Genomic DNA, 23,954 nt, shown 5'->3' with positions numbered 1-23,954 from the left:
TTAGCAGGGATAAGAATTGGACAAGCCCTCTTAGCAAAAGCCCTAAGCAGTGGAGAACCAAAGGTGGTGGAGGCGAAGGTGGGGAGCAGCCAATGCTCGAGCAGATCCGAGCGGATTTCAGTAGATCCACAAACGACGCGCACCAAGTAAAAATCGTCATCATATCTGCCAATGACAATAACTTCGTTGCCTGTCCTCTTCGTTAAACCACCAATGATGGCTGATCGTTCCTGAGCTCCCAGTGGGCCTGTGGTATACCGTAACTCGTCAGAATTCTGTGGCCCCTCAGGTCCTCATCCAGTTTCGCCTGGGCCCGTTTCCACACGCACACCAACATTTCATCTCACTACGTCAGAGGCGCATGTTACATCCGGAATGCGGCGGATAGCTCTCGAGCAATCATCGTGTGTACAGCGAAACAAAATGCTCCGCATAACCCACACAATCGACTGAAACAGTCGTGATAGTCGAGCGGACAATTGTTCACACTTCATGCCCACCACGAGACGAGGCGCTCGTTCTCCGAAAAAGGGCTCACGCCCCGGTCGCATACCTGCAAGGTGATGTTATCTGACGAAATGAACGGTGATAGTCCGATCTGAGTATCTACTATGTACGCTCTGACAGCTGTCGATGACGACCACACGTGCGGCGCCTCCTGCAGAAGGATCATGAGATCGGTCTGTAGGATGACGTCGTACCTGTTACTGCCCGTTTTGTCGACACATTCCATATCAATGACTTGTATGCTCGTGTATAGCCGCTATGGCGTCGAAAAATCTGATGCCTGTCTGAGCTTCAGGTGGGCCAAATCTGACACCATTCCTCATCGGTAGTCCAGTGCATCACTGCATGCAGTCCATCATCTTCTTTTACGCTAGAACCCACCATATTGCATCTGTCTCAGTGTTCAGGCAAAACTTCGGCCGGCTTCAGACCCATCCCATCTCGAGTTGAAGAGACAGCGGGGCCGATGCCGATTTCTCGGTCGGCTTTGGGAGTAAGCGTCGGGATCAGACCGTTTTGAGGCAGCCGGCCCGCCTGCCGGGAAGAAAAGTCTTGGCTAACCGGTGAAGCTCCGACGGAATAGTGAGAAATGAATGTCGGAAAAAAAAAGGAAAAAAATGTGCAGACACACACCGAATGCCAAAACGACTGGTTCGTTGGATGAGGTGGAACGAATATGCGAATGAGAATGATGGTTAGTCATCGTGCTGGTATATGTTGAGTGCCAAGTATTCATGGTACTCAACATTAAGTAATAGGAAATATGTGATGAGTTTTCGACATGATCAGATGTAGAAGTGCCGTGATGTAGAGAGGTTCGCCAGTAAAATGTAAAGTGTAAAGGCCAGCGTTATACCAAAATTCCAGGGCCGGCTACACAGGAGGAAATAGGTCGGGAAGCCGATGGCTTAAGTACAGCAGGCTCGGCACGCCGGTGCCGATAGGTGTATGCCGGAGGTCCCGGAAAACATAGTCACGAGGCAGAGAAAAGAATAGAATCACGGACGCGTCTCAGGGGCAAGAATTCCACAAAGATCTTAATATAGCCTGAGACTAGTCTAGATGCTTCAGTACAATCAGTTCTTGTAGTGACGTGGGAGATCTGAAGACCAGATTAACACCTTTTCATTGGACACATGCTCCCCAAAGCAAGGCATATGGAGTATAGGAGATTGCAATGAAGTCATCAGCCATGCTAGGAGTATGCCAATGATGCACAGTGGAATAACGAGGGGCAGGATAGATTCATCTTATGATTTTTTCGAAGGTTGAAAACTGCAACCCCGCTTCTACGTTGCCTATCTTCAATATGATAATCAAGTCTCCATTTGAGCGCCATTCATGCCTTCGAAAGCAGGGGCCGGGTATCTCAGCTTGTCTGTATCTCATGACTTCTTTTGAAGCGCGAGATTCTCAGATCGAATCAGTATCACGTTCTGCATAACTATCAAAGCAGAAAAGCATAAATTGCACTTAGGTTGAAGATGGACGTTGTTCACGACGCATTTTCGGCCATATCACATTGCAAGATACCATTGGAATGACAGGTATTTATCACCAAACTTAATAATGACAGAGGTACTCACCCATGCGCTTTTTAAAGCAGTTCTTTCCTGCTTCTGAGATTACTCATTTTAGTGCATTTGCTCAGTAAATGTAGAGCGACACAGGTGCAATACCAACAACCAAGTGCGCCATTTTGCAAGCTTGCGGGAAAACGCTATAACTATCAGATAACCGCGCATTGGTAAGCTATGATCGGAGATCATCAGCCTTACGTTCTCGGATCAGTTACAGCAATTGGAAGACACTAGGGGATTTTGATGCCTTGCCGCCTGAAAGTTCTGGCTTCAATTTCGTTCCTAGCAGAGTTTGCTTAATTTGCATTTAACTCGGCAATGTTTCTCCTTTTGCCATCTTGTGTTTTTCTTTCAGACGCATTCAGCATTCCATATTTGGAAATGCATGCAGAATGTCTCTGCATGATTATCCTTATCGACAGGCCCTTGTTCCATTCGTTCTGGAAAAGCATGTGTCACAACATCGTGTCCCTTGCTTGGCTTGTTATATGAGTCTAAGACTCGGCTTATGTTTCTGCAGGTCTGGGCCCAATAATATCTGGAGTTGTATCAACTCGATAGTACTTTCCATTAAACATTGCAATCCACACTACATATGTAAGGGTAAGAACAGGGAAGAAAAATGTTCATCTGATATATTTGCCACCTACATTCTCAATGTGCAAATCGGATACTCCAATGTCTGTTTTGAAGGACCCGAACCAGCAAGCCCCATAAGAATGGGGGAGGCTGCCAATGCGACTTCAGAAATAGTTCACCTCTTGGGGGGGACTGTGAGTTAATATACGTAGATCAATTGTCGGGGATCTCCAGCGCTATTTATTACCAAATCATATCCGATCAGAGGAAATGAGCTCCCATAGAATTTAAAGGGGTTTAAAGGGGCACTCTCTTTGTTTCCGTGACATGTTCACGGGAAGATGGTTGTTGTTCAGCGATGGTACATACATAAGTGACCGTAGTGGAGGTACTCCGTACTCCATACCCAACCGACTGGAAGTCTGGAACTTGGCCGCCGCCGCAACAAAGTCGGCCGAGAAACACGTCGCCCGAATCGGATCCCCGCAATGATTCCCCAGGCTTCGCAGTTTAGCACATCAACTCCCGTTCTTTATCGTTTATCCGACCAACGAGTGCCCTCCGATTGCTGCGAGCCCCATTTCAATTCGCTGTCCATTATCCCGAGGTCCATTCATGTGTTCAGCCTAAGCCTAACTTGTAACCTCGTCTCTTGAATTTCTGGGACAAGACTTTTTACTATCTCACCCATATTTATAGCTTCCTTGGAACCTCCGGTTTCCTTCTGCCTTTCGATCAGTTTGTCTCGCCACGGAAACAATTCATACAACTTTTCTTTTTCTATTTTCTACCCAAGATGAACAAAGGCAAGCTCACCGGCGCCGATGTCGCCCAGCACAACTCCCGCGACTCTTGCTGGGTCATTGTCCATGGAAAGGCGTACGATGTGACCGAATTCTTACCAGGTATAGTACATTGCGGTACCTTCAGGCTGAAAGTCTTCTAACAGCGGCAACAGAGCATCCCGGTGGTCAAAAGATCATCCTGAAGTACGCAGGCAAGGATGCGACCGAGGAATTCGACCCTATCCACCCTCCGGACACTCTAGACAAATACCTCGATGGCTCTAAGCACCTGGGAGAGGTTGACATGAGCACTGTCGAACAGGAAGAGAAGGTTGCCGACCCCGAAGAAACAGAACGGCAAGAGCGGATCAAGCGGATGCCCCCGTTGCAAGCATGCTACAACCTGATGGACTTCGAGGCAGTCGCACGGGATGTGATGAAAAAGACCGCATGGGCATACTACTCTAGCGGTGCCGATGATGAAATTGTAAGGGGCAATAGCACGAATCAGAATATTGCACCATGCTAATTTAACTCCTCCAGACTATGCGTGAAAACCACTCTGCCTTCCACAAGATCTGGTTCCGTCCTCAAATCCTCGTTGACGTGGAGAATGTTGACTTCTCGACTACAATGCTCGGAGCGAAGACCTCGATTCCCTTCTACGTGACCGCCACTGCCCTCGGAAAGCTGGGTAACCCTGAGGGTGAAGTGGTGCTCACTCGCGCTGCCCACGATCACGATGTCATCCAGATGATCCCCACATTAGCTTCCTGCTCCTTTGACGAGATTGTGGACGCCAAGAAGGGTGACCAGGTACAATGGCTGCAGCTTTACGTGAACAAAGACCGCGAAATCACCAAGCGCATTGTTCAGCATGCTGAAGCCCGCGGCTGCAAGGGTCTATTCATCACCGTAGACGCCCCTCAACTCGGCCGCCGTGAGAAGGACATGCGCTCCAAATTCTCCGACGAGGGCTCCAACGTCCAAGCCAGCGGAGGCGATGCCGTTGATCGCTCCCAGGGTGCCGCCAGGGCCATCTCGTCGTTCATCGACCCCTCTCTTTCCTGGAAGGACATTCCCTGGTTCCAGTCCATCACAAAGATGCCCATCGTCTTGAAGGGTGTCCAGCGCGTTGAAGACGTCCTCCGTGCCGCCGAGATAGGTCTGGACGGTGTCGTCCTCTCCAACCACGGCGGTCGCCAGCTGGACACCGCGCCTTCTGGCGTCGAGGTCCTCGCAGACGTTATGCCCATCCTCCGAGAGCGCGGCTGGGAGAACAAGATCGAGATCTACATTGACGGCGGTGTCCGTCGTTCCACGGATATTCTGAAAGCCCTGTGCCTGGGCGCCCGTGGTGTAGGTATCGGACGGCCATTCCTGTACGCCATGTCCACGTACGGCCAGGCCGGCGTGGATCGCGCGATGCAGCTTCTCAAGGACGAGATGGAAATGAACATGCGTTTGATTGGAGCCACCAAGATTGCAGACCTCAACCCTAGCCTGATCGATGTCCGTGGCCTGAACAGCGGTCACCATGCTTCTGTTCCCTCGGACACCTTGACCCTCCGTGCCTATGATCCTCTCCAGGCACCTCGGTTTAGCGAGAAGGCTAAGCTGTAGTGGTTGAAAATTTCATTCTTGGCTTCCTTTATTTATGCATGTCCTTCACGTGAAGCTTGTTTTGCGGTTTATGTTGTTGACGGTCGTTGGTTGATAGATTCGCCACCTAGCCGATTGTATATACCCCATCGTCAGACGTGGTCCGACGATATATGATGGTGATTCCTGTACATTTAGTGAAAAGACGTTACGCACTCCCAGACATATAGACGTGATGACTGGGTTATAAATATAAACAAAAAGAATACATCTTAAGATTAAACAACTTTTATCACCTGCTTCCAACTAATCCCCAACAAGAATTAAGAATATTTATAAGAGGTAACGCCGCAAAAACACCATGCATAGCGCACCAAACGAACCTATGTACATGCACACGTCAATCATTACCTCCCCAGGCTATTTACAACCCCCAAGAACCATACTGACATGACTCTGTCGGTCTTATAAAACCACAACCTGCGGCTTATTTGACAACCCTTTCGAATCCCGAGACATGCAAGCTGCATTCACCATCCACCCGCAGCCGCGATTTTCACCACCCCAAACCTTAGCCCACACCACTCCCAAAACACCATACACAACGACCCGGGCTGAGTCAACCAAACCGGAAATATTGAACAGGTCTCGGAGAAAGCCGAAGAGCGAGCTGAAACGGCCGTTACGGGCCCGTCGTCGCCGCGACGCACAGAGTCGTTCCCACGCTTTCTGCGCCTCATCCCAGTAGACTGGCTCCATGCCGTAAGCGGCGTGGATGTGCCCAAATACGTGGAGGGCGGGCTGGACGCGCCATGCTTCTGTGAGAAGAAATGGGCATCCGGTGGAGTATACGGGGGAGAGATCTAGATGGGATTGTGGTGGGGTGTGGGTGATGAGGATGTCGGTGTTTGGGGGAACGGTGCCTGACCAGGCGTCGTAGTGGGGTGGATAGGTGAAGGCATGCTCGGGGCCGAAGGGAACAAGGGCGGGGATTTGAGGGGCGCCGTAGATGGTGAGGGAGCGAGTACGAGAGCCGGTGGATGAAGGTGGAGGGAAGGAAAGGGTGACAGCGGAGTGTTGGAGGTAGTGGATATCGCCCCAGTCGATGCGGTGGGGACTTTCAAGGTCATCGATGGAGCGGAGCGAGGCTGTGGAGGAGGAAACCGTTGCGAAGGATTTGTCCCGGTCTTCTTCTAGTCGCGACCGTACGTCGAAGTAGCTGTCGTGATTGCCGCAGATGACTACCTTGTGGGGATGGGGTAGTCCTCGGAGCCAGTCTACCGCTGCTTGGATCTCGCGCACGCTGCCATCGTTGCATAGATCGCCGGCGTGTATTAAAAGGTCACCGTCTGGCACATCATCCCATTCGAGGGTGTGGGTGTCGGAGATGCAGACGACTCGGATGGGGTGGGCGTCTGGTGGAGGTAATCGAGGTGGTCCGCGGAGTCTGAGGAGAATGTGGTGGAGAGGGTAGAGGAACGCGGCGAGTGGAGAGGCAAGGAAGTAATCTGGTATAGGACGGCGATGGTAGGGGGAGGTCATGGTTGAGGAGGATTTACGGTGAAGAGGGGAAGTGTAGGTCGAGGGAGACCCGAGGGTAGTCTTGACTTGCTGTTCCCTGCCTTTGAGGTGGAGAACTTATGCTGCGGGAGGTCACTGACGCTGTCCATAAATAGTTCGGCCAATCACATGCTTCGTCACATACATGAGACCGAACTTCAACTTCGTTGGCTTTCATCACCAATGCCAGCACTTTATGGTTAGATATTAAAATTTATCCAATGATGTGGGTATTTCCTTGAGCATACATGTGTTCTTGCCATTTAAATTTTAATAGGTCACAGCTTATATAGCCAGATGCTCATTGGCATGAATATCATCTGCGGGGAAACGATATTTATATCAACTTGAACCCTAGAGGAACTAATAAGACTCTCTCTAATAAACCTATGCTCTATCCTGGGGCTATATCAAGAAGCGTTCCCGTTTGCAATCATGAACTTGATTTACCTATTGAAGTAAGGAGCAAGGCCCCTCTATGTTTGAAGTTATATATGGAGACATTCCAACTAAGCAGTCATCTGATTGGGTTAGTTTTGTCATCTCAGGCAACGACCCCGCAAGATTGTTTATCGCGGACCCAAACATACCTTCATTGACTGGTCATCTAAAGTCTACATGTTGAAGTTATTTAGTTTGTTACCCTATTTATCTCTTTAAAATGTCGAGTACCGAACAGAAGCAGACTGCACAGCCTGTGGACAGTGAGCCAGAAATAAATATCCTTTGCTCAGTTCCTAGCTTTTCGGTGCTAAATCTGCAAACTGTCAAGGAGAAGGTTAACAAGAGCAACACTATCTTCCACTGGGGCAGTGTTAGGATAGCGAGGGTATCCCCTGAAATTGGGGTAAATTCGGATCTCGTGTTACACTTAACGAGGCGACAAGTATGATATTAACCAAAGAAAATACAAAGCAATGCCCGTACCAAAAATATCTGCCTATTACACTTATAGTCCAATAAGCAGAGATATTCTTGACTTCGGTTGTCTATTTGATACTTACATTTTTATGAGTTTTATGGAGGGCCAGACTCCGGATAAAGCCTGGGAGACATATGATAAGATCACAAAAGGTCGTGTCCCCATCCAGCTCAAACAATACACCTGTGAACTTCATGAGATTGGTCCCAGCGACTATATAGGCTCGGTTAGCTTTGGCCCTGTTACGGATCCAATCTGGGAGCGATGTCTATGCTTGAATTGTCACAAAAGCTAATATACATGTCAAGGACCGTTTACTACCGAAGAAGCTCTCATTGAGGTACTTATCGATGCTTATCAATTAATGGCACCGAGATATCACATTAAGCACTTCTTAGCTGGCATGTTATCCCAGAATAAGTACCAGATTGTGTTCACCCATGGAGACCTACGCCTTGCGAATATCATGGTCAACGATGGAAATTTCGCTAGCATTGTGGACTAGGAGTTTGATAATTGGTATCCTAAATACTAGGGGTTTTCAAAAGCTTTCGCAGACTAGATATGGCAAAATTATTGCACCATATTACTCTGAAAATGCTATTTATACGCTCATGAACACCACAGTATTCTGTTCTCAGCTGCGGCCGGAGCGCCCACCAACGTGTCCAACCAAAACTCAGAGCCGAGGTCTTTTAGCTCTATAATCATTAGATCGTATGCACTACTACTCCACCTCCCTACCTAAGGAACTGTCCTGAAATTTCACCATGATAGAAAACGCTATCTGGGTGTAAACAATAACTATAGACGATTACGTCAGCCCTGATAGATCATTACACCTGTATTAGGAATAGTGCATACTCTCGTCCTATCTACCGCTAATCATATCTGTTAGGCGGTCTTTCGTTCTGCCCGCTCAAATCTAACCTCTCCATCTAACTCCAACTCCACGGCTTTTAGTTGCTGCTTTATTCCTGTTACTTGTCTTCATTTTGTACAGCATTGTCTTTGTGCACATTTTCTCATCATGGGCGGACCTGGATCTGTTGAGTCGCAGTGGCTTACGCAACTGGCTGCCATGCGGCAGGCCATTGCAGAGCTAAAGCTTCCCAAAGACCCCGCTAAAGACCAGCTTGGCTATGGCAGTGACTTGGATCTAGATCTTGACGAGGACTATTCATCACCCGCCACAGTCGACGATATCTGGGATGTCATCAGTTCCGACGATGAGTCCAGTGCTGATTTCGAGGAGTTCGATGGTTTCGCTTCTCCCTCAGCGTCGTCTTACGACCAGTTTTGGCTAGAGCAGAAATGCCAGAGCCTAACCTCTCAAAAGCCCGGGCTGAGTGCCAATGAGCTAGCCCAACAGATCGCAGCTGCACTAGCGACCGACAGCGGAGACGACGAACTGCAAATGTCCCTGGCCGAAATTGTTGGGTTCGATGACTTGGACTTCGTAATTGAGTTGATCGCACATCGGACGGAAATCCTCAGGGGCATTCACAGTGGTCCGGAAGCGCAGACGGATGGTCTTTTCTCAGGAAGGTTGCAGACAAGGGCAGAACGGGAACAGGCCCTACGGCAGCAGGACTTTGAACACAAGAATGCTCCATTGATGCCGGCGCAAACGAGACAGGAGCCACAGTACCCCCACGTTTTTAAGTCGCATGACAATAGGAACGTTCTTTCATTTAGTGGAAAGAAATATGGGCTGCCTCTTGGTAGCAAGCAGATAGATGAGCAGAAATACACGGAGGTGGAGGTTCCAGCTTCCAGGATAGGCACTTTGGGAACCACGCAAAAGCTGGTACAAATATCTTCATTGGACGGCCTATGTCAAGGCACCTTCAAAGGTTACAAAACATTGAACCGGATGCAGAGTTTACTGTATGAAGTTGCTTACAAAACAAGTGAAAACATGCTTATTTGTGCTCCAACTGGTGCTGGTAAGACGGACGCCGCGATGCTGACGATTCTCAATGCCATTGGCAAGAATACTATTCCAAACCCTGTTGAACAACTGGAGGCAACAGAGTTTGCCGTTCAGGTGGATGACTTCAAGATCGTTTATGTGGCTCCGATGAAAGCGTTGGCTGCTGAAGTCACTGAGAAGCTTGGGAAGCGACTGGCCTGGCTCGGAATTCAGGTCCGTGAACTGACTGGCGACATGCAACTCACAAAGCGTGAGATCGTTGAAACCCAAATCATTGTTACCACCCCTGAGAAATGGGACGTGGTAACACGGAAGAGCACTGGAGACACTGAGCTTGTACAGAAAGTACGGTTGTTGATCATCGATGAGGTTCATATGCTTCACGACGAGCGTGGTGCCGTTATCGAGTCTTTGGTAGCCCGTACCCAGCGTCAGGTCGAGAGTACGCAATCACTCATCCGTATCGTTGGTCTTTCTGCCACTCTGCCCAACTATCTCGATGTCGCCGATTTTCTCAAGGTGAATAAGATGGCTGGTCTATTCTACTTTGACAGTTCGTTTCGACCTGTTCCTCTTGAGCAACACTTTATTGGCGTCAAAGGAAAGCCTGGCTCCAAACAATCTCGAGAAAACATTGATGTTGTATCTTACGAGAAAGTGCGTGATATGCTTGAAAGAGGACATCAGGTCATGGTCTTTGTGCATTCGCGGAAAGATACTGTCTTAACTGCTCGAATGTTGAAACAAATGGCTGCTGATGAGGGCTGCGAGAACCTCTTCAGCTGCCAGGACCATGAAAACTACTCAAACGGGCTCAAGGATATGAAACATGCTCGTGCTCGTGAGTTACGGGATCTTTTCGCCAGTGGTTTCGGAACTCATCACGCTGGAATGAGCCGGAGCGACCGTAACTTGATGGAACGTATGTTCTCCGAAGGCCTTATTAAGGTTCTTTGCTGTACCGCTACACTGGCATGGGGTGTCAACCTTCCTGCTGCGGCAGTTGTCATTAAGGGAACACAGTTGTACAATCCCCAGGAGGGAAAATTCGTCGACCTTGGCATTCTCGATGTCCTTCAAATCTTCGGTCGTGCTGGTCGTCCCCAATTCCAAGATACGGGTATCGGCTTCATCTGTACCACACATGATAAGCTGCACCATTATCTCTCTGCGGTGACATCCCAACAGCCGATTGAGTCACGTTTCTCCAGCAGACTTGTAGACAATTTAAATGCCGAGATTTCGCTTGGCACGGTCACCTCCGTCCCGGAAGCTGTACAGTGGCTGGGATATTCTTACCTCTTTGTGCGCATGAAGCGGGAGCCTCGGAATTATGGCATTGAGTGGGCTGAAATACGTGACGATCCCATGTTAGTCCAAAGACGTCGACAGTTGATCATTCAAGCTGCCCTCGTATTGCAAAAGAGTCAAATGATCATCTTCAATGAACGGACAGAGGAACTCCGAGCGAAGGATGTTGGCCGCATTGCAAGCCAGTACTACGTTCTGCAGACCAGCATCGAAATTTTCAACGAATTAATGCGTGCCGAGGCAGGAGAAGCAGACGTGCTGAAAATGATCAGTATGAGCGGTGAATTCGACAATATTCAGTCGAGAGAAAACGAGTCAAAGGAGCTGAACAGGCTACGGGAAGAGGCCGTTCAGACAGAGATAGAGGGTGGAAACGATTCTCCTCATGCAAAGACCAATATTCTGCTACAGTCCTATATTTCGCGTGCTAAAGTTGAAGACTTCGCATTGGTATCGGATACCGGCTATGTTGCACAAAATGCAGCTCGTATATGCCGCGCTTTATTTATGATTGCACTGAACCGGCGTTGGGGTTACCAATGCCAAGTCCTGCTGTCAATGTGCAAGTCCATTGAGAAACAGATCTGGCCTTTCGATCACCCATTCCATCAGTTTGATCTTCCCCAACCCATCCTCAGAAATCTGGATGAGAGGCTGCCCAGTTCCTCTATTGAATCGATGAGGGACATGGATATTGCAGAGATTGGGCAGCTGGTTCACAACCAGAAAATGGGCAAGACGCTAGCAAAATTATTAGACAATTTCCCTACCCTCAGCGTGGAAGCTGAAATCGCACCTCTGAACCGCGACGTTCTGCGCATCCGCCTATGCCTTTATCCCGAGTATACTTGGAATGACAGGCATCATGGAGCTTCAGAATCGTACTGGATCTGGGTAGAGAACTCGGAAACTTCCGAGATTTACCATCATGAGTATTTCATCCTCAGCCGGAAGAAGCTCCATGATGAGCACGAACTCAACTTCACCATCCCGCTTTCGGATCCATTACCAAGTCAAATCTACGTTCGTGCGATATCAGATCGATGGTTAGGTGTGGAAACGGTAACTCCAGTCTCATTCCAACATCTTATCCGTCCCGACACAGAAAGTGTTTATACAGACCTTCTCAACCTCCAACCACTACCGATTTCTGCTCTCAAAAATCCTATTCTCGAAGAACTCTATGGACAGCGTTTCCAGTTCTTCAACCCAATGCAAACACAGATTTTCCACCTTCTCTATCACACTCCTGCCAACGTCCTCCTAGGCTCCCCTACAGGAAGTGGAAAGACGGTGGCTGCAGAGTTGGCTATGTGGTGGGCTTTCAGGGAAAAGCCTGGATCGAAGGTTGTGTATATTGCACCGATGAAAGCCCTCGTCCGCGAGCGGGTCCACGACTGGAAAAAGCGACTCACAGGACCTATGGGTCTGAAGTTAGTCGAGTTGACTGGCGATAATACTCCGGACACGCGGACCATTCGAGATGCAGACATCATTATCACAACACCTGAGAAATGGGACGGTATCTCTCGTAGTTGGCAGACCAGAGATTACGTTCGCAAGGTCAGCTTGGTGATTATTGATGAAATTCATTTGCTAGGCGGTGACCGAGGCCCTATTCTTGAAATCATTGTATCTCGGATGAATTACATTGCTTCACAATCCAAGGGATCCGTTCGGCTGATGGGTATGTCTACTGCTTGCGCCAATGCCACTGATTTGGCGAATTGGTTGGGTGTGAAAGAAGGACTGTATAATTTCCGGCACTCTGTGCGTCCTGTGCCCCTCGAGATTTACATTGATGGTTTCCCTGAGCAACGTGGATTCTGTCCCCTCATGCAGTCTATGAACCGACCAACTTTTCTGGCTATCAAAAACCACTCTCCAGAAAAGCCTGTGATTGTTTTCGTCGCTTCTCGTAGGCAGACTCGTCTAACTGCCAAGGATCTGATCAATTATTGCGGAATGGAGGATAACCCTCGTCGATTTGTACGCATGTCGGAGGATGATTTAGAGTTGAATCTCGCGCGAGTCAAAGATGATGCATTGCGAGAGGCGCTCAGCTTCGGTATCGGCCTGCATCATGCCGGTTTGGTGGAATCTGATCGTCAGCTAGCCGAGGAGCTTTTCGCAAACAACAAGATACAGATTCTTGTCGCGACAAGTACACTCGCATGGGGTGTTAACCTTCCAGCGCACCTTGTAGTTGTCAAAGGAACCCAGTTCTTTGATGCAAAGATCGAGGGTTATAGGGACATGGACTTAACTGACGTTCTGCAAATGCTGGGTCGTGCAGGTCGTCCGCAGTTCGACTCGTCTGGTATTGCTCGCATTTTCACTCAAGACTCAAAGAAAGCGTTTTACAAGCACTTCTTGCACACCGGGTTCCCGGTAGAATCCACTTTACACAAAGTCCTCGATAACCATTTGGGAGCTGAAGTTTCTGCAGGAACAATTACAACAAAACAAGATGCACTTGATTACCTGACTTGGACGTTTTTCTTCCGGAGACTGCATAAGAACCCTTCGTACTATGGCCTAGAGATCTCGGCCGAGGAGCACAATACTATCGCCGCTCAAACTATAGCCCAGGATTTCATGATTGATCTGGTCGATAAGTCGCTCGGCGAGTTAGCAGCGTCGTCATGTGTTGTGCTTGATTCCGCGACAGGTGAAGTTGACCCGACACCATTTGGCAAGGTCATGAGCTATTACTATTTGTCGCACAAGACAATTCGGTACCTCATGGCTCATGCAAAGCCGAATCCTACATTCCATGACGTCTTGAGCTGGATGTGTTCTGCGACAGAATTCGACGAGTTGCCTGTGCGACATAATGAGGATCTCATTAATGCAGAGTTGGCTCAGAATTTACCGCTATCTGTTGAATCAATGGGAGACTTACCAATGTGGGATCCCCACGTGAAAGCGTTCTTATTGCTTCAAGCGTACATGTCGCGAATTGATCTTCCGATATCCGATTATGTCGGAGATCAAACCTCTGTTCTAGATCAGGGCATCCGTATTCTGCAGGCTTCAATCGATGTCATGGCCGAATTAGGCTACCTGCATGCTTGTCAGATGCTCATGTCCCTGCTTCAATGCATTAAGTCAGCCAGGTGGCCTGAAGATATCCCACTGTCGGTTCTTCCAGGCGTTGGTGTCAGCGCCAAAGCACCCTTCCTCCCAGGCTCCCTTGCTACGCTCTCATCTCTACCTACGGCTGCTGTGTCAACTCTCTCCAAGAAACTACAGCTTTCTCCTCCCCAGGCCGCCCAATTCACCAAAGCTGCCTCATATCTGCCAAATCTATCGGTATCAGTCTCCAAGGTCTCGTCAACGGGTATTAGTGTATCCTTGACCAGACGCAACCCTGCAATGGACTCAGAATACAGAATCTACGCACCTCGATTCCCGAAGCCACAAACAGAAGGCTTCTTCTTGATCGTCTGTAGCGCAGCTTCAGACGGTAAAGACGGGGAACTACTTGCTCTGAAGAGAGTCTCCTGGCCTCCCGTCGGGAAGCAGCGCAATAACCGCGGCAAGAATAACGCCGGATCAAGCAAGCCCAGTGAGAAGAACAATCATAGAGGCGGACCTCCTCTCACAATCCGGTCATCTGTCAAATTCCCAGACACGGCAGCTAAGAACGGCATCAAGGTCAAGGTCATCAGCGATTCGTATCCTGGCATGGAATGGACTCTGCCGAATGTGGAAGTGGATATGGGTCCTGAAAAACAGGCCGTGCCTGAGCCGGCCAATTACCCAGAGAAGAATTGAGTTATTTCCTATACATGGAAGTAGATATTTAAATAGAACTCTATGAAACAATTCAATTGGTTGATCTAAGCCAAAATACATCAACAAATGGGAGTATATAAAATGCACAATATGGATGAACCTAACTGAAGAAAGTTTATAACACCTAATCATCGACCACTACTCCTGTCCTTTTAAAAGATAATCCAGGCTCTCATGAGAAAAAAAAAAAAAAAAAAAAAAAAAAAAAAAAAAAAAAAAAAAAAAAAAAAAAAAAGACCCGGCTCTCGCTTTCGGCGCCGCCAAAAAAGAAGTCATGAATTCAGAAAAGAAAGATTGAACGTGAGGCTGTGCTCAAAAGAATGAATGGGAACGCAAATCGACGTCAATGACGGAACGAATATGCATAGTATAGATCAAGAAAAGGAAAGAAGGAAGATAAAACCCTTTAGTCGCAATGCTGGTTTCGAAGGCAACCAGAGAAATATGAAGGGAATGGGTCGCGAAAAAGGGAGCGAAAGGTTAAGTCGCCACTCCAGCACCGGATGCAACAGGATCTCAAAGAGAGAGAGAGGGAACGCAGCAATTATCAATTCCAGCACATCATACACTTTCGATGCGAGCATCCTGAGAATTGCCATGCCGATGACCGTACTGTCCATTCACCATTTGGGGGGTTCTAGCCCTGGGAGTGAGACGATCAGGTCGCCGTCCCACAGGGACCAAGACTTGTTTTCTCTTTGAGACGGAAACAGATCTTGCGATGGAGATCTCGATGGTCGGGAGGGGATCGGCTGGCTCCTGTTCTTGTTCCTCGTGTTCCTGTTCAGCATCTGACTCTGGTTCCTCGGCCGGCTTGGGATCTGCGGGCTCATGCTCATCTTTCGTCTTGTCGTCTTCTTCGGTTGTGACTTCGTTGGCAAGAGGCATGCGGATGGTGTCCGCTGGTGAGACAGATTTATTACTATCCGAGGGAGATAAGGGAGAGAATCTTTGTTGAACGGCGGCAAGGGGCGAGAGGATCGGAGACGATGCCGTCGACTCACTGTTCGCAGGCTCGGGCGATAGTTCTTGGGTGTTGAGCGAGAGCGCGGGGGTTGACTTCTGCGATTTCGTGTCGTCTGTAGATGGCTTCCTCTTGTTGATCATCTCCCATTCTGGCTCGCCTTTGGGGTCAACGTAGGTTTGGACTGGCTTGAGCTTTTGCAAGATGAATTTTTCATCTTCTGAGTCAATGGTTGTGCTTGAAATGAACGAGGATACTGAGTCTTGGGGTTTGTGGCAGCCTATTGTATCGCTGTGGACCATGAGGAGAATGTGATCTTGTTCATTGGACGAGTCTCCCTGGCGCGACTCTGCTCTAGATACTTGGTTTCGGGGTAAGGGACTGGGGCCCCGTGGGAGGTTTTGAGTGCCTAGCACCTTGGAAGCTTTGCTCTTGTGTGTTGCTGGGAATAATGAGAGTCTAGGGGAATTTGAGCGTGTTGGCGAGGTGGCCCTTCGTCGGGGCGGAAGTAAGTCTGGTGATGGCGGTGATGTCTGATGTGTCTTCAGTAATTTGTACGTGATGTTGTATCGGGGAATATATTGGATTATTTACCTCGGTGTTGGGAGCGCTCATATTTTCTAGTGTTCTGCTGCGCCTATTCAACGGTGAAGGCTCATTTTTGTTGAGTAGAGCGCTGAACATAACGCTGTATCGTTCCATCTCAATACTTGGGATATCGACCTGCAGGAGAGGTCCCGATTTCGACTCGACAGACTGCTGTCTATCTTGAGCTGGCACCTGTGCGACACTGGCATTTTGTTGCTTCTCTTCGGCCCTGACCTCCGGCTCAAGACACGGCCATACCTCTGTATCCACGACATGGTTGGATTTCGCCTCGCGAGCCTGATAATCAATGGAATGGGAAGAATCCTGCGCAAGAGGTGCCTGACTACCCTGAACCTGAACTTGATAAAAAGGCTGACTCGCACCCGATGCAACAGCATTCTTCGCCTTGAACAATCCACCGATTTTCCTCCACTTGCTCGGCTTCCGCTGGAGCTGCGGGGCTGCTTTGGGGCGTCCGCGCGCAGACTCTAGCGCCTTCTCTTGCATCTGCGAAAAGGTGTTCTGTGGATTTACCAAGCGAGGACTACCTAGAGCGATCCCGATCATGTTTTCTTCCGAGCCATTCTCGCTGTGTGTCGGTGATTGTATCGCTTCAGCTGGAGGCACCGCTATCCGAAAATCGAATCCAGGCCCGGGTATTTCTACCTTCCTGTCCTTCTGGCGTCCGTCTGATGTCGAGGGGCGCTGGAAGTCCCCGTGGGTCTGCTGGATCGGCCGATGGTGCGCTGTGCTGCCATTTTTCAAGGCCTTGAGGTCATTTCGTGGTAATGCGTCAGTATGCATGGAGATGGGATTGGAAATGGCTGATTCCCGTGGGGCACGGGGTTTCCCCAGAAAGAGACCTCTGGCCATTTGCGCGATTTGCGGCTCAGCAATGCTGAATTTTATTGAAAGTAGGAGCTAATGGATTCCAACAAAAAATTGAATTCAGATAAAGAAACTAAACGAGTGATAGTGTGAAAGTAAGCTGGCATGAGACTCTATCTCAGCATCGGAAAGGAAGATAATAATAACAACAATAAAAGGAACGGACAGCCTTCCAGAAGGCCCTAAATGGTGAAACGGTACACGAGAGAAGGAAAGAGTCAGTCAGTCCATGATAAAAGAAAAGGAGGGTTCAAGGATGACGAGGATTTGGACGCAGTGGAGATTGTCGCAGAGTTATGGATCGATCTAATCAGACACGGGTTGGCCAAGTGTCGCAATTTAATTTCCAGTAGATTGGACGAAGCGAGATCTTCTAAAACAAACCAAGGAAAGTCTCAGACCAACGCTGTGCCTGTTGATCAAGCGCCGGGGCGCTTGAGTCAAAAACTGTCACAAAGAGGTCCCTCAGCCCTTCCATTGGACAACGCATGGGAGGAACGTGTACGGCCTGGTCCTCATGGCCTTCATAGACTGGTAGCGGTGGATGGAGTCCCTCATTCCGTCGTACCCTATCACGATGCTTATTTGGAAGGTTGCAAATGAACGTTGATGTTGCGAAATTAAGGGAGGACATGTTAAGTGACCCACTCAGGTGACTTTTTACCCTAGATCAGTCTAGCGGGAGTTGCATGATTGGACTCTCATCTCCCGTGCCCTAACTGCCAGATTAGCGTCAAAGCGTCGGCGGAGACTTTCCTTTGCGTTATAGCCTCACTAGGTAGGAACTCCGTCATGCAAACAGTAATGAGTGGATATCCTAATTCAAATGTACACAGTAAAGATCTTAGACGAAGAGACTGGGGAAGAAAAAGGGAAAAGCACAGCAGTAGCTTGATTCAAATTATCAACATAGAAATCAGAGAAAAAAAAAAAAAAAGGAAAGAGAAGACAAGAAAAAGAGCTGTGCAGGACAATCAGGACAGGCAAGTAAAAAGCAAAAAATATAATGAGACGAGCCGAATTGACCTCCTAATCACTGTTATGTATTTATGATGTTGAACTTCATAATGTATTATAGAGGTCTTCCTTCCTTTTAGCACTCCCACATATCAACAGTTGCGGGGATAGCTCAGTTGGGAGAGCGTTAGACTGAAGTTTACTTCGATCAGATAAACCCATTCGGGTTATCTAAAGGTCGCCGGTTCGATCCCGGCTCACCGCAATATTTTTTGCATTTTCGTTCACCTCAATTTTGATGCACCATAGATATTTATCTCCCTGAAATTAAAACATTGTTAAGACTGTTCATTATGAAGATTACTTTGCAAATGCAAGCAGTAATAGATGCCTTCACGTAGGAAAATAACTAATACTAGTAGTGCGCACCAAATGTAAGAGAGATTCGCACAAGGGCCTGATTGGCATATGTCCTGAGTAGCCCAGCGGCTTTATTTTTCCTTTTTTCGTCTGTTCCTATTCCCTTTAATTTTTATTTCTATTTTTATTTCTTTTTCATTTCTTTTTCGTTTCCCCCCAGCATCCAATCAGGAGAAATGACTCTCGATTCTCAATCCATAACTGCAATTTGGACACGCAAACCTCTCCAAAATGTAGAAACCTCATATATCTACAGAGTAGACTGCAAGAATCAAGCGTCCTTGCCATCACCGGAAATCACTATCTCTGTTCCTAATCATCACTGTACATAGACCTACTCGTTCAATATCTCCTTGTCTTACTTAAACACCTATCCCTCCAGCGCCAAAAATGACTGATCAACTGTCTACGGGTTTATGGAAAGCCGACGGTGGGGTCCACTACGATATGAGAGACGGTTCTGATTATCCTAGCCCATAAAGCAAAAGTCTTGGACCTGACGCCAGGAGTACAAGACCTGAATCTGCCGTACAAGACAGATTCTTTTACTAGTTCGCTGGTATGGATCAAACTGGAATCAAGACCAAGCAACTTCATCTTGATGCTGGTGTTGGACGTCTGCAATAGCGGTGCAATACAAAACGTGTGGCTTTTACAGTCCAACTTATGTCGATGGGCAATAAAAGAGAAGACTATGTGCTCTCCAAGGTGATGACAGCCATCTGCGAGGCTCCTGGGTCGACATTACGCTTTAGAGATTGCAAGTCGAATGGTCGGAAAGTCAGATCGGGCCTGTAACTCTCCTCGTCTTCTTCAGCAGCCTATCCCTCTAGCACCAAAAATGACTGATAAACTGTCTCCAAGTTTCATGAAAGGAACTCATCTGAGATTTTCAGTGAGACAGTCGCAAGATCAACATGTAATTCAATCTGCTCAGCAATGTTGTATATATTCCTCATGTGTCAGATCACCACACTCGAATAGTGTACTCCTAAATTAAGACTTACAGGTATTCATTCCTAGTTGTGCTCTGGTCTGTAACGCTTGTTACTACTATGCACGCTATTCAAATGTGGTTTCACCATTCTCGCCGAGTCCAACCTACAATCATCGCTCTAATCATCAGCAGTGCCACGGTGTGCTGGCCCTGTAACAGCCACAATGGGGTTCGGTGGGCTTTTGTCTTAAGTTAGCGACAACCGCAGCAGCAGTAACATAGCTCTTAAGAAACCGAATCAGGTAGGCCTTCTATGGTCCTATAAAGCCGCGGCCGTGGTTATAGAAGAATCCCTGCTGCGTGAGGGTTACAATGGGAGTTTGCGTCCCATAACCACATCCCTATCATGCCGCGCAACAATCCTCTCCCTAGTCTCGCTCGCTTAGGGTCTCTACAGAAAGGTCAAGGCTATTGATTTCCATACCTTAAAGTTTCATGGGAAAAGATGAATACGTTTTACCTTACACTCGGCTAGGTGTCCGTGGTAACATATATGGCTGACGATATAATCACTCCATATTGGAGAGGGATTCAATGCTTCAGCGACTCCATGGTCCAAGAAAACCAACACACCAAACCTATGTACAGGAGCGCATGCTTTATCGATATCGTAGCACATGCATTACTTGAAGGGAACATGAAAAGATAGACACAAATCTCAAATCCCGGTCAGGGAGCTTACATTAAATTCTGCAGAGAGATTAGACCGGCTAGGTATAGGCGTGAGGTGGTTGGTGGGGACTGATATTGAGTAAGAGCCGCACGCGATCTCAGAAGAGGATAGATAAATCCAGCCAAGCCTTCGGTTTAAACCCCTGCCTGCAATTGCTTTATGAAAATGAAATGTATCACCCCATTGTGATTTTAATTTTATACGAAAACCTCGTATAACTCGCCCTTATAGCTCAGTCGCAGAGCGCATCACTCGTAGCCTGAGGCATCCAAAAGCCTCTTTCGGTTGACATGATGAGGTCCGCGGTTCAATCCCGCGTGGGGGCAAGTACTTTTTTTTCCCTGCCAAATATATCCTCACATGTTGACAGTCCTACTACTAGTAGTAGTTAAGTTAGTACTGTATGTACCATTAACTAATTAGAGGGTTAATTAAAGAAAAACCATTGTTCGGCATCATCTCTTCTGGTCTCATTTTCATTCATTTATCATGTATGTCCTAGGAAGATCTCACACTTCCTATGGGGGCAACAACACATTACCTCGATTATTAGAGATATAATTAGATCTATGGAGTTATATTGCTGCGTCGGAAACGATGAAATATATTGAGAATTGCCCGATCCTACTTGCCAATGGCAACGAACAATCTATCGCCGATATCACCTAAGCCAGGAACAATCATGCCTCGTTCATTGCATTTCTCATCCACCGCTCCTGTCCAGAACTCTACTCCCTCAGGCCAAGAGTCTACAGCCCGACGAATGCCCGTCTCGGAGCCCAGTACACTGAGCATTACCACTCGCTTCACTCCCCACTCACGCAGAAGGTGAATCGCCGCTTCAGCCGTGGCACCTGTGGCGACGATGGGGTCAAGAAGAATAGCTGTGTCTGCGGCGGCGGTGTTGGAGTCAGAGCCGTCCTGGCGTTGGTAGGGGAGGTTATTGTAGTATTCGACGGGTTGAAGGGTGAACTTCTCACGGAAGAGACCTAGATGGTAGATGGGGACCGGGGCCGGGAGCAGGCTGTTAATTGCTAAATTGTCGTGCGTATAGTGAGAATTTGTACCCCTCAGAGCTAGTCGGACAACATACCCTCAGTCATGCCCAGTCCAGACCGAAGAATGGGTACCATGGCGACATTGGCGGGGTCAATATCTTGGGTATCATATTCGATACCTAACGGGGTTTGATCCTGGAAAGTGGATCAACATCGTCGATCCGATACGATCAGGGGTGATCAATCCTTACCGTTCCCCGCTTTGTAGTTTTCAATACCGTTGAGAAGGCCTCCACGCCTAGAATGGTCGTGATTTCATGGACAAGGCTCCTTGTTTCGCGGGTAGAGGTTTTATGGGACCGTAGCTGGGATATCTTGGCTTGTAGGCACGGGTGGGATGAAATATGGACATTTGGTGGAAGAGACATCGTAGCTGACGTAGTCGGGAGTATCGTATAGTTCTAGAGGTCGTAGAAAGATAGGGAGATAAGGAAATGGGAGCTTGTGAGGGGGGAGAAGCAAGAAATATATACACATCAGAGAAGTGAGGGGTCGGGATGTGTCGTGTCACCTGCTCAGGTACTGTATGGTATGTATGTATGTATGTATATGTACCTTGATGTCAGCATCCCGTTGTTCTTCGCTTAGAATTCCAAGTCACACTCTGTTACCTTGTCATTCCTTCACTCCCTTCTAATTCCTACTTTCTTTATCTCCACCTCTAGCCCCTCTCATTGTCGTTTATCGGGAACTGATAAGCTATCAACAATCACTTATCAGCTGTCTATCAACAACTAAATCATTGTTTATCCACTAAGATACCCACATACTACCATGACCCACTCTCTCCGTCCAATCTTCACTCCTTCCACACTGACTTTTCACAGCTCCTCATTTTCCTTCCCAACACTACCCTTCGCTAAAGAGATTATGTGAATCATATCGCGCATTGTCATTCGACATGCAATCCACAAGTACAATGCCTACCAACGACACTGAACAGCTGCCTGAAACCCAAGCGCCACCTCCCACTACCGAAGAAGCTTCGCAGCGCCAAGCCTGGTCATCCGAAGGATATGGGTTGCCTCCCACCAGTGACAAGCCTCCTTACGGCCCCGTTGAACCAACGCCCTCACGCAGGGAACCTGTCGAAAGACCCCTCTCCAAACATGCTACACACCTTTTCACTCTTTCATACCTGGTCTTCTTCGCTATTTTTGGCACTTTAGCACGTCTCGGCCTCCAAGCCCTGACCGCCTACCCGGGCGCGCCCGTGGTAACGGGCGTCCTCTGGGCCAACGTAGGAGGATCGCTACTGATGGGTTTCTTCCTCGAAGACAAGAACCTCTTTCGCGAAGAATGGGGTGACGTGAACCAGAACAACGACAACAACGGCACGGGAACAGACCCAAGCGCCGAATTGAAACGTCACAAGTCCATTAAAAAGACAATCCCATTGTACATCGGCCTAACAACCGGATTCTGCGGCTGCTTTACCTCCTTCTCCAGCTTCATACGCGACATCTTCCTCGCGCTATCCAACGACCTGTCGGATCCCTCTACCCCCAATGGTGGATACAGCTTCATGGCGCTAGTAGCCGTCATCCTAATAACGGTCGCGCTCAGTCTCGGCGCACTCATTTTCGGCGCCCATCTCGCCCTCGCTCTCGATCCCTTAACCCCATCTTTCCCCTTCCGCTTCACGCGCCGACTCATAGACCCCCTCTTCATCGTCCTTGGCTGGGGCTGCTGGCTGGGCGCCGTCTTCCTCGCAATATGGCCCCCGGATCGCCACGGCAATGGACCAGAGTTCTGGCGTGGTCGCGCAGTGTTTGCTGTCGTTTTCGCGCCGCTCGGCTGCTTCCTGCGTTACTGTGTTTCTCTAGTGTTGAATGCCCGACTCCCCGCTTTCCCGCTAGGTACGTTTGTCGTGAACATCTTCGGAACTATCATCCTCGCCATGTGCTATGACTTGCAGCATGTCGATGGCGTCGGGGCCTCCTCGGTTGGCTCTGGGGCTAGTTCGTCGATTCTCACGAGCTGTCAGGTGCTCGCTGGTGTCATGGATGGGTTCTGTGGTTCAGTAACCACGATTAGCACGTGGGTAGCAGAATTGAATGGGCTGAGTCGTCGACGACATGCCTATTTCTATGGAACTGTCAGTATCGGGGTTGCGCTGGGATTTTTTGTAATTATTACGGGCTCCTTGAGGTGGACCAGGGGGTTCGTGGAACCCGTTTGTAAATGAGTTGTTAGACGTATGTATTCTATAGCTTTTCAAAGATGTATATAGGACTACGATAAAACTTATAATTAGTCAATAACATAATAGATGCTACCATAACCTAATCCTACTGCTACTATTCGTTGCTCTTTGACATGTACCACAACTATTTACTGTGTAATAGAATAATTGCATTCCCCGCTCAAACAAATTGTATTTTGTGCTAGAATTACTTATAGTACAGGGTACTACAACGCAAAACCATGTGCAAGCAAGCGGAAAAGACCAAATAAACATTGTAAAGATAAAGATAAACAATTGAACAATCTTCAAGAACGGAATATCAAAACATGCAAAACAGTTGCGTCAAACAAGATAAAAAACGTCAAAAAAATATGAGGGGGGTGAGATAGAACGCAAACATTAACGGCGGGGACGGGCATAGACACATAAACTCAGAACGGTTCTAACTCAAATACATTAGGGCAAAAGCTCAAAAAAGTAAAAATAGTAGACCAAAGTATATGAGAACGAGTGACTTGAAGAGAAGCTTTAAAGTGGTAAGATGAATATATAACGGACAAGGTATCAAATGATCAGGGGACAAATCGACTGGCAAATTGACCAAACACGCTGATGCGTAGAAAAGAAGCACTAAGGAT

General features: G+C 48.1%; 6 protein-coding genes and 2 non-coding genes across 8 annotated transcripts; 5 read left to right on the top strand and 3 right to left on the bottom strand.

The window, feature by feature from the left end:
* Window positions 1-3,093: 3,093 nt before the first annotated feature.
* On the top strand, window positions 3,094-5,296 carry BDV38DRAFT_201720 (L-lactate dehydrogenase (cytochrome)). The gene is made up of 3 exons (XM_032052464.1): window positions 3,094-3,571; window positions 3,625-3,938; window positions 3,995-5,296. The coding sequence occupies exons 1-3, from the start codon at window positions 3,463-3,465 to the stop codon at window positions 5,072-5,074; spliced, it is 1,503 nt and encodes a 500-aa protein (XP_031908750.1). The 5' UTR covers window positions 3,094-3,462; the 3' UTR covers window positions 5,075-5,296.
* On the bottom strand, window positions 5,255-7,122 carry BDV38DRAFT_202086 (metallophosphatase domain-containing protein). Its single transcript, XM_032052466.1, has one exon. The coding sequence runs from the start codon at window positions 6,593-6,595 to the stop codon at window positions 5,519-5,521; it is 1,077 nt and encodes a 358-aa protein (XP_031908749.1). The 5' UTR covers window positions 6,596-7,122; the 3' UTR covers window positions 5,255-5,518.
* A 1,138-nt stretch (window positions 7,123-8,260) lies between these two features.
* Window positions 8,261-14,687, top strand: BDV38DRAFT_201702 (RNA helicase SLH1). The gene has a single exon (XM_032052463.1). It carries the CDS (start codon window positions 8,566-8,568, stop codon window positions 14,560-14,562), a length of 5,997 nt encoding a protein of 1,998 aa, XP_031908748.1. The 5' UTR covers window positions 8,261-8,565; the 3' UTR covers window positions 14,563-14,687.
* A 133-nt stretch (window positions 14,688-14,820) lies between these two features.
* BDV38DRAFT_201697 (uncharacterized protein) lies at window positions 14,821-17,108 on the bottom strand. The gene is made up of 2 exons (XM_032052462.1): window positions 16,142-17,108; window positions 14,821-16,080 (listed from the first exon to the last, which is right to left on the bottom strand). Exons 1-2 carry the CDS (start codon window positions 17,006-17,008, stop codon window positions 15,145-15,147), a joined length of 1,803 nt encoding a protein of 600 aa, XP_031908747.1. The 5' UTR covers window positions 17,009-17,108; the 3' UTR covers window positions 14,821-15,144.
* A 1,033-nt stretch (window positions 17,109-18,141) lies between these two features.
* Window positions 18,142-18,245, top strand: BDV38DRAFT_t217. Its single transcript has one exon. It is a non-coding gene; the product is annotated as a tRNA-Phe (tRNA).
* Window positions 18,246-20,291: 2,046 nt separating this feature from the next.
* On the top strand, window positions 20,292-20,396 carry BDV38DRAFT_t218. Its single transcript has one exon. It is a non-coding gene; the product is annotated as a tRNA-Thr (tRNA).
* A 197-nt stretch (window positions 20,397-20,593) lies between these two features.
* Window positions 20,594-21,627, bottom strand: BDV38DRAFT_201494 (uracil phosphoribosyltransferase). Its single transcript, XM_032052459.1, has 3 exons — window positions 21,320-21,627; window positions 21,164-21,263; window positions 20,594-21,104 (listed from the first exon to the last, which is right to left on the bottom strand). Exons 1-3 carry the CDS (start codon window positions 21,494-21,496, stop codon window positions 20,695-20,697), a joined length of 687 nt encoding a protein of 228 aa, XP_031908746.1. The 5' UTR covers window positions 21,497-21,627; the 3' UTR covers window positions 20,594-20,694.
* A 1-nt stretch (window position 21,628) lies between these two features.
* BDV38DRAFT_201523 (FluC/FEX family fluoride channel) lies at window positions 21,629-23,622 on the top strand. The gene has a single exon (XM_032052460.1). The coding sequence runs from the start codon at window positions 22,030-22,032 to the stop codon at window positions 23,314-23,316; it is 1,287 nt and encodes a 428-aa protein (XP_031908745.1). The 5' UTR covers window positions 21,629-22,029; the 3' UTR covers window positions 23,317-23,622.
* Window positions 23,623-23,954: the final 332 nt, after the last annotated feature.

The sequence above is a fragment of the Aspergillus pseudotamarii genome (assembly GCF_009193445.1).
Source record: "Aspergillus pseudotamarii strain CBS 117625 unplaced genomic scaffold BDV38scaffold_78, whole genome shotgun sequence".
Taxonomy (NCBI): Eukaryota; Fungi; Ascomycota; class Eurotiomycetes; order Eurotiales; family Aspergillaceae; genus Aspergillus; species Aspergillus pseudotamarii.
The sequence above is the reverse complement of the archived record's forward strand: the minus strand, read 5'-3'. Positions and strand labels throughout refer to the sequence as shown.

What these genes read in the sequence shown, in the direction of transcription:
- BDV38DRAFT_201720 (XM_032052464.1), top strand. Translation starts at nt 3,463, where the DNA reads ATGAACAAAGGCAAGCTCACCGGCGCCGATGTCGCCCAGCACAACTCC. An exon ending in TGTGACCGAATTCTTACCAG is followed by an intron (nt 3,572 to 3,624) that starts GTATAGTACATT and finishes CAGCGGCAACAG; the next exon opens with AGCATCCCGGTGGTCAAAAG. An exon ending in GCGGTGCCGATGATGAAATT is followed by an intron (nt 3,939 to 3,994) that starts GTAAGGGGCAAT and finishes TAACTCCTCCAG; the next exon opens with ACTATGCGTGAAAACCACTC.
- BDV38DRAFT_202086 (XM_032052466.1), bottom strand. Translation starts at nt 6,595, where the DNA reads ATGACCTCCCCCTACCATCGCCGTCCTATACCAGATTACTTCCTTGCC.
- BDV38DRAFT_201702 (XM_032052463.1), top strand. Translation starts at nt 8,566, where the DNA reads ATGGGCGGACCTGGATCTGTTGAGTCGCAGTGGCTTACGCAACTGGCT.
- BDV38DRAFT_201697 (XM_032052462.1), bottom strand. Translation starts at nt 17,008, where the DNA reads ATGGCCAGAGGTCTCTTTCTGGGGAAACCCCGTGCCCCACGGGAATCA. An exon ending in TGAGCGCTCCCAACACCGAG is followed by an intron (nt 16,081 to 16,141) that starts GTAAATAATCCA and finishes AAGACACATCAG; the next exon opens with ACATCACCGCCATCACCAGA.
- BDV38DRAFT_201494 (XM_032052459.1), bottom strand. Translation starts at nt 21,496, where the DNA reads ATGTCTCTTCCACCAAATGTCCATATTTCATCCCACCCGTGCCTACAA. An exon ending in AAACTACAAAGCGGGGAACG is followed by an intron (nt 21,264 to 21,319) that starts GTAAGGATTGAT and finishes TCCACTTTCCAG; the next exon opens with GATCAAACCCCGTTAGGTAT. An exon ending in TGGACTGGGCATGACTGAGG is followed by an intron (nt 21,105 to 21,163) that starts GTATGTTGTCCG and finishes ACGACAATTTAG; the next exon opens with CAATTAACAGCCTGCTCCCG.
- BDV38DRAFT_201523 (XM_032052460.1), top strand. Translation starts at nt 22,030, where the DNA reads ATGCAATCCACAAGTACAATGCCTACCAACGACACTGAACAGCTGCCT.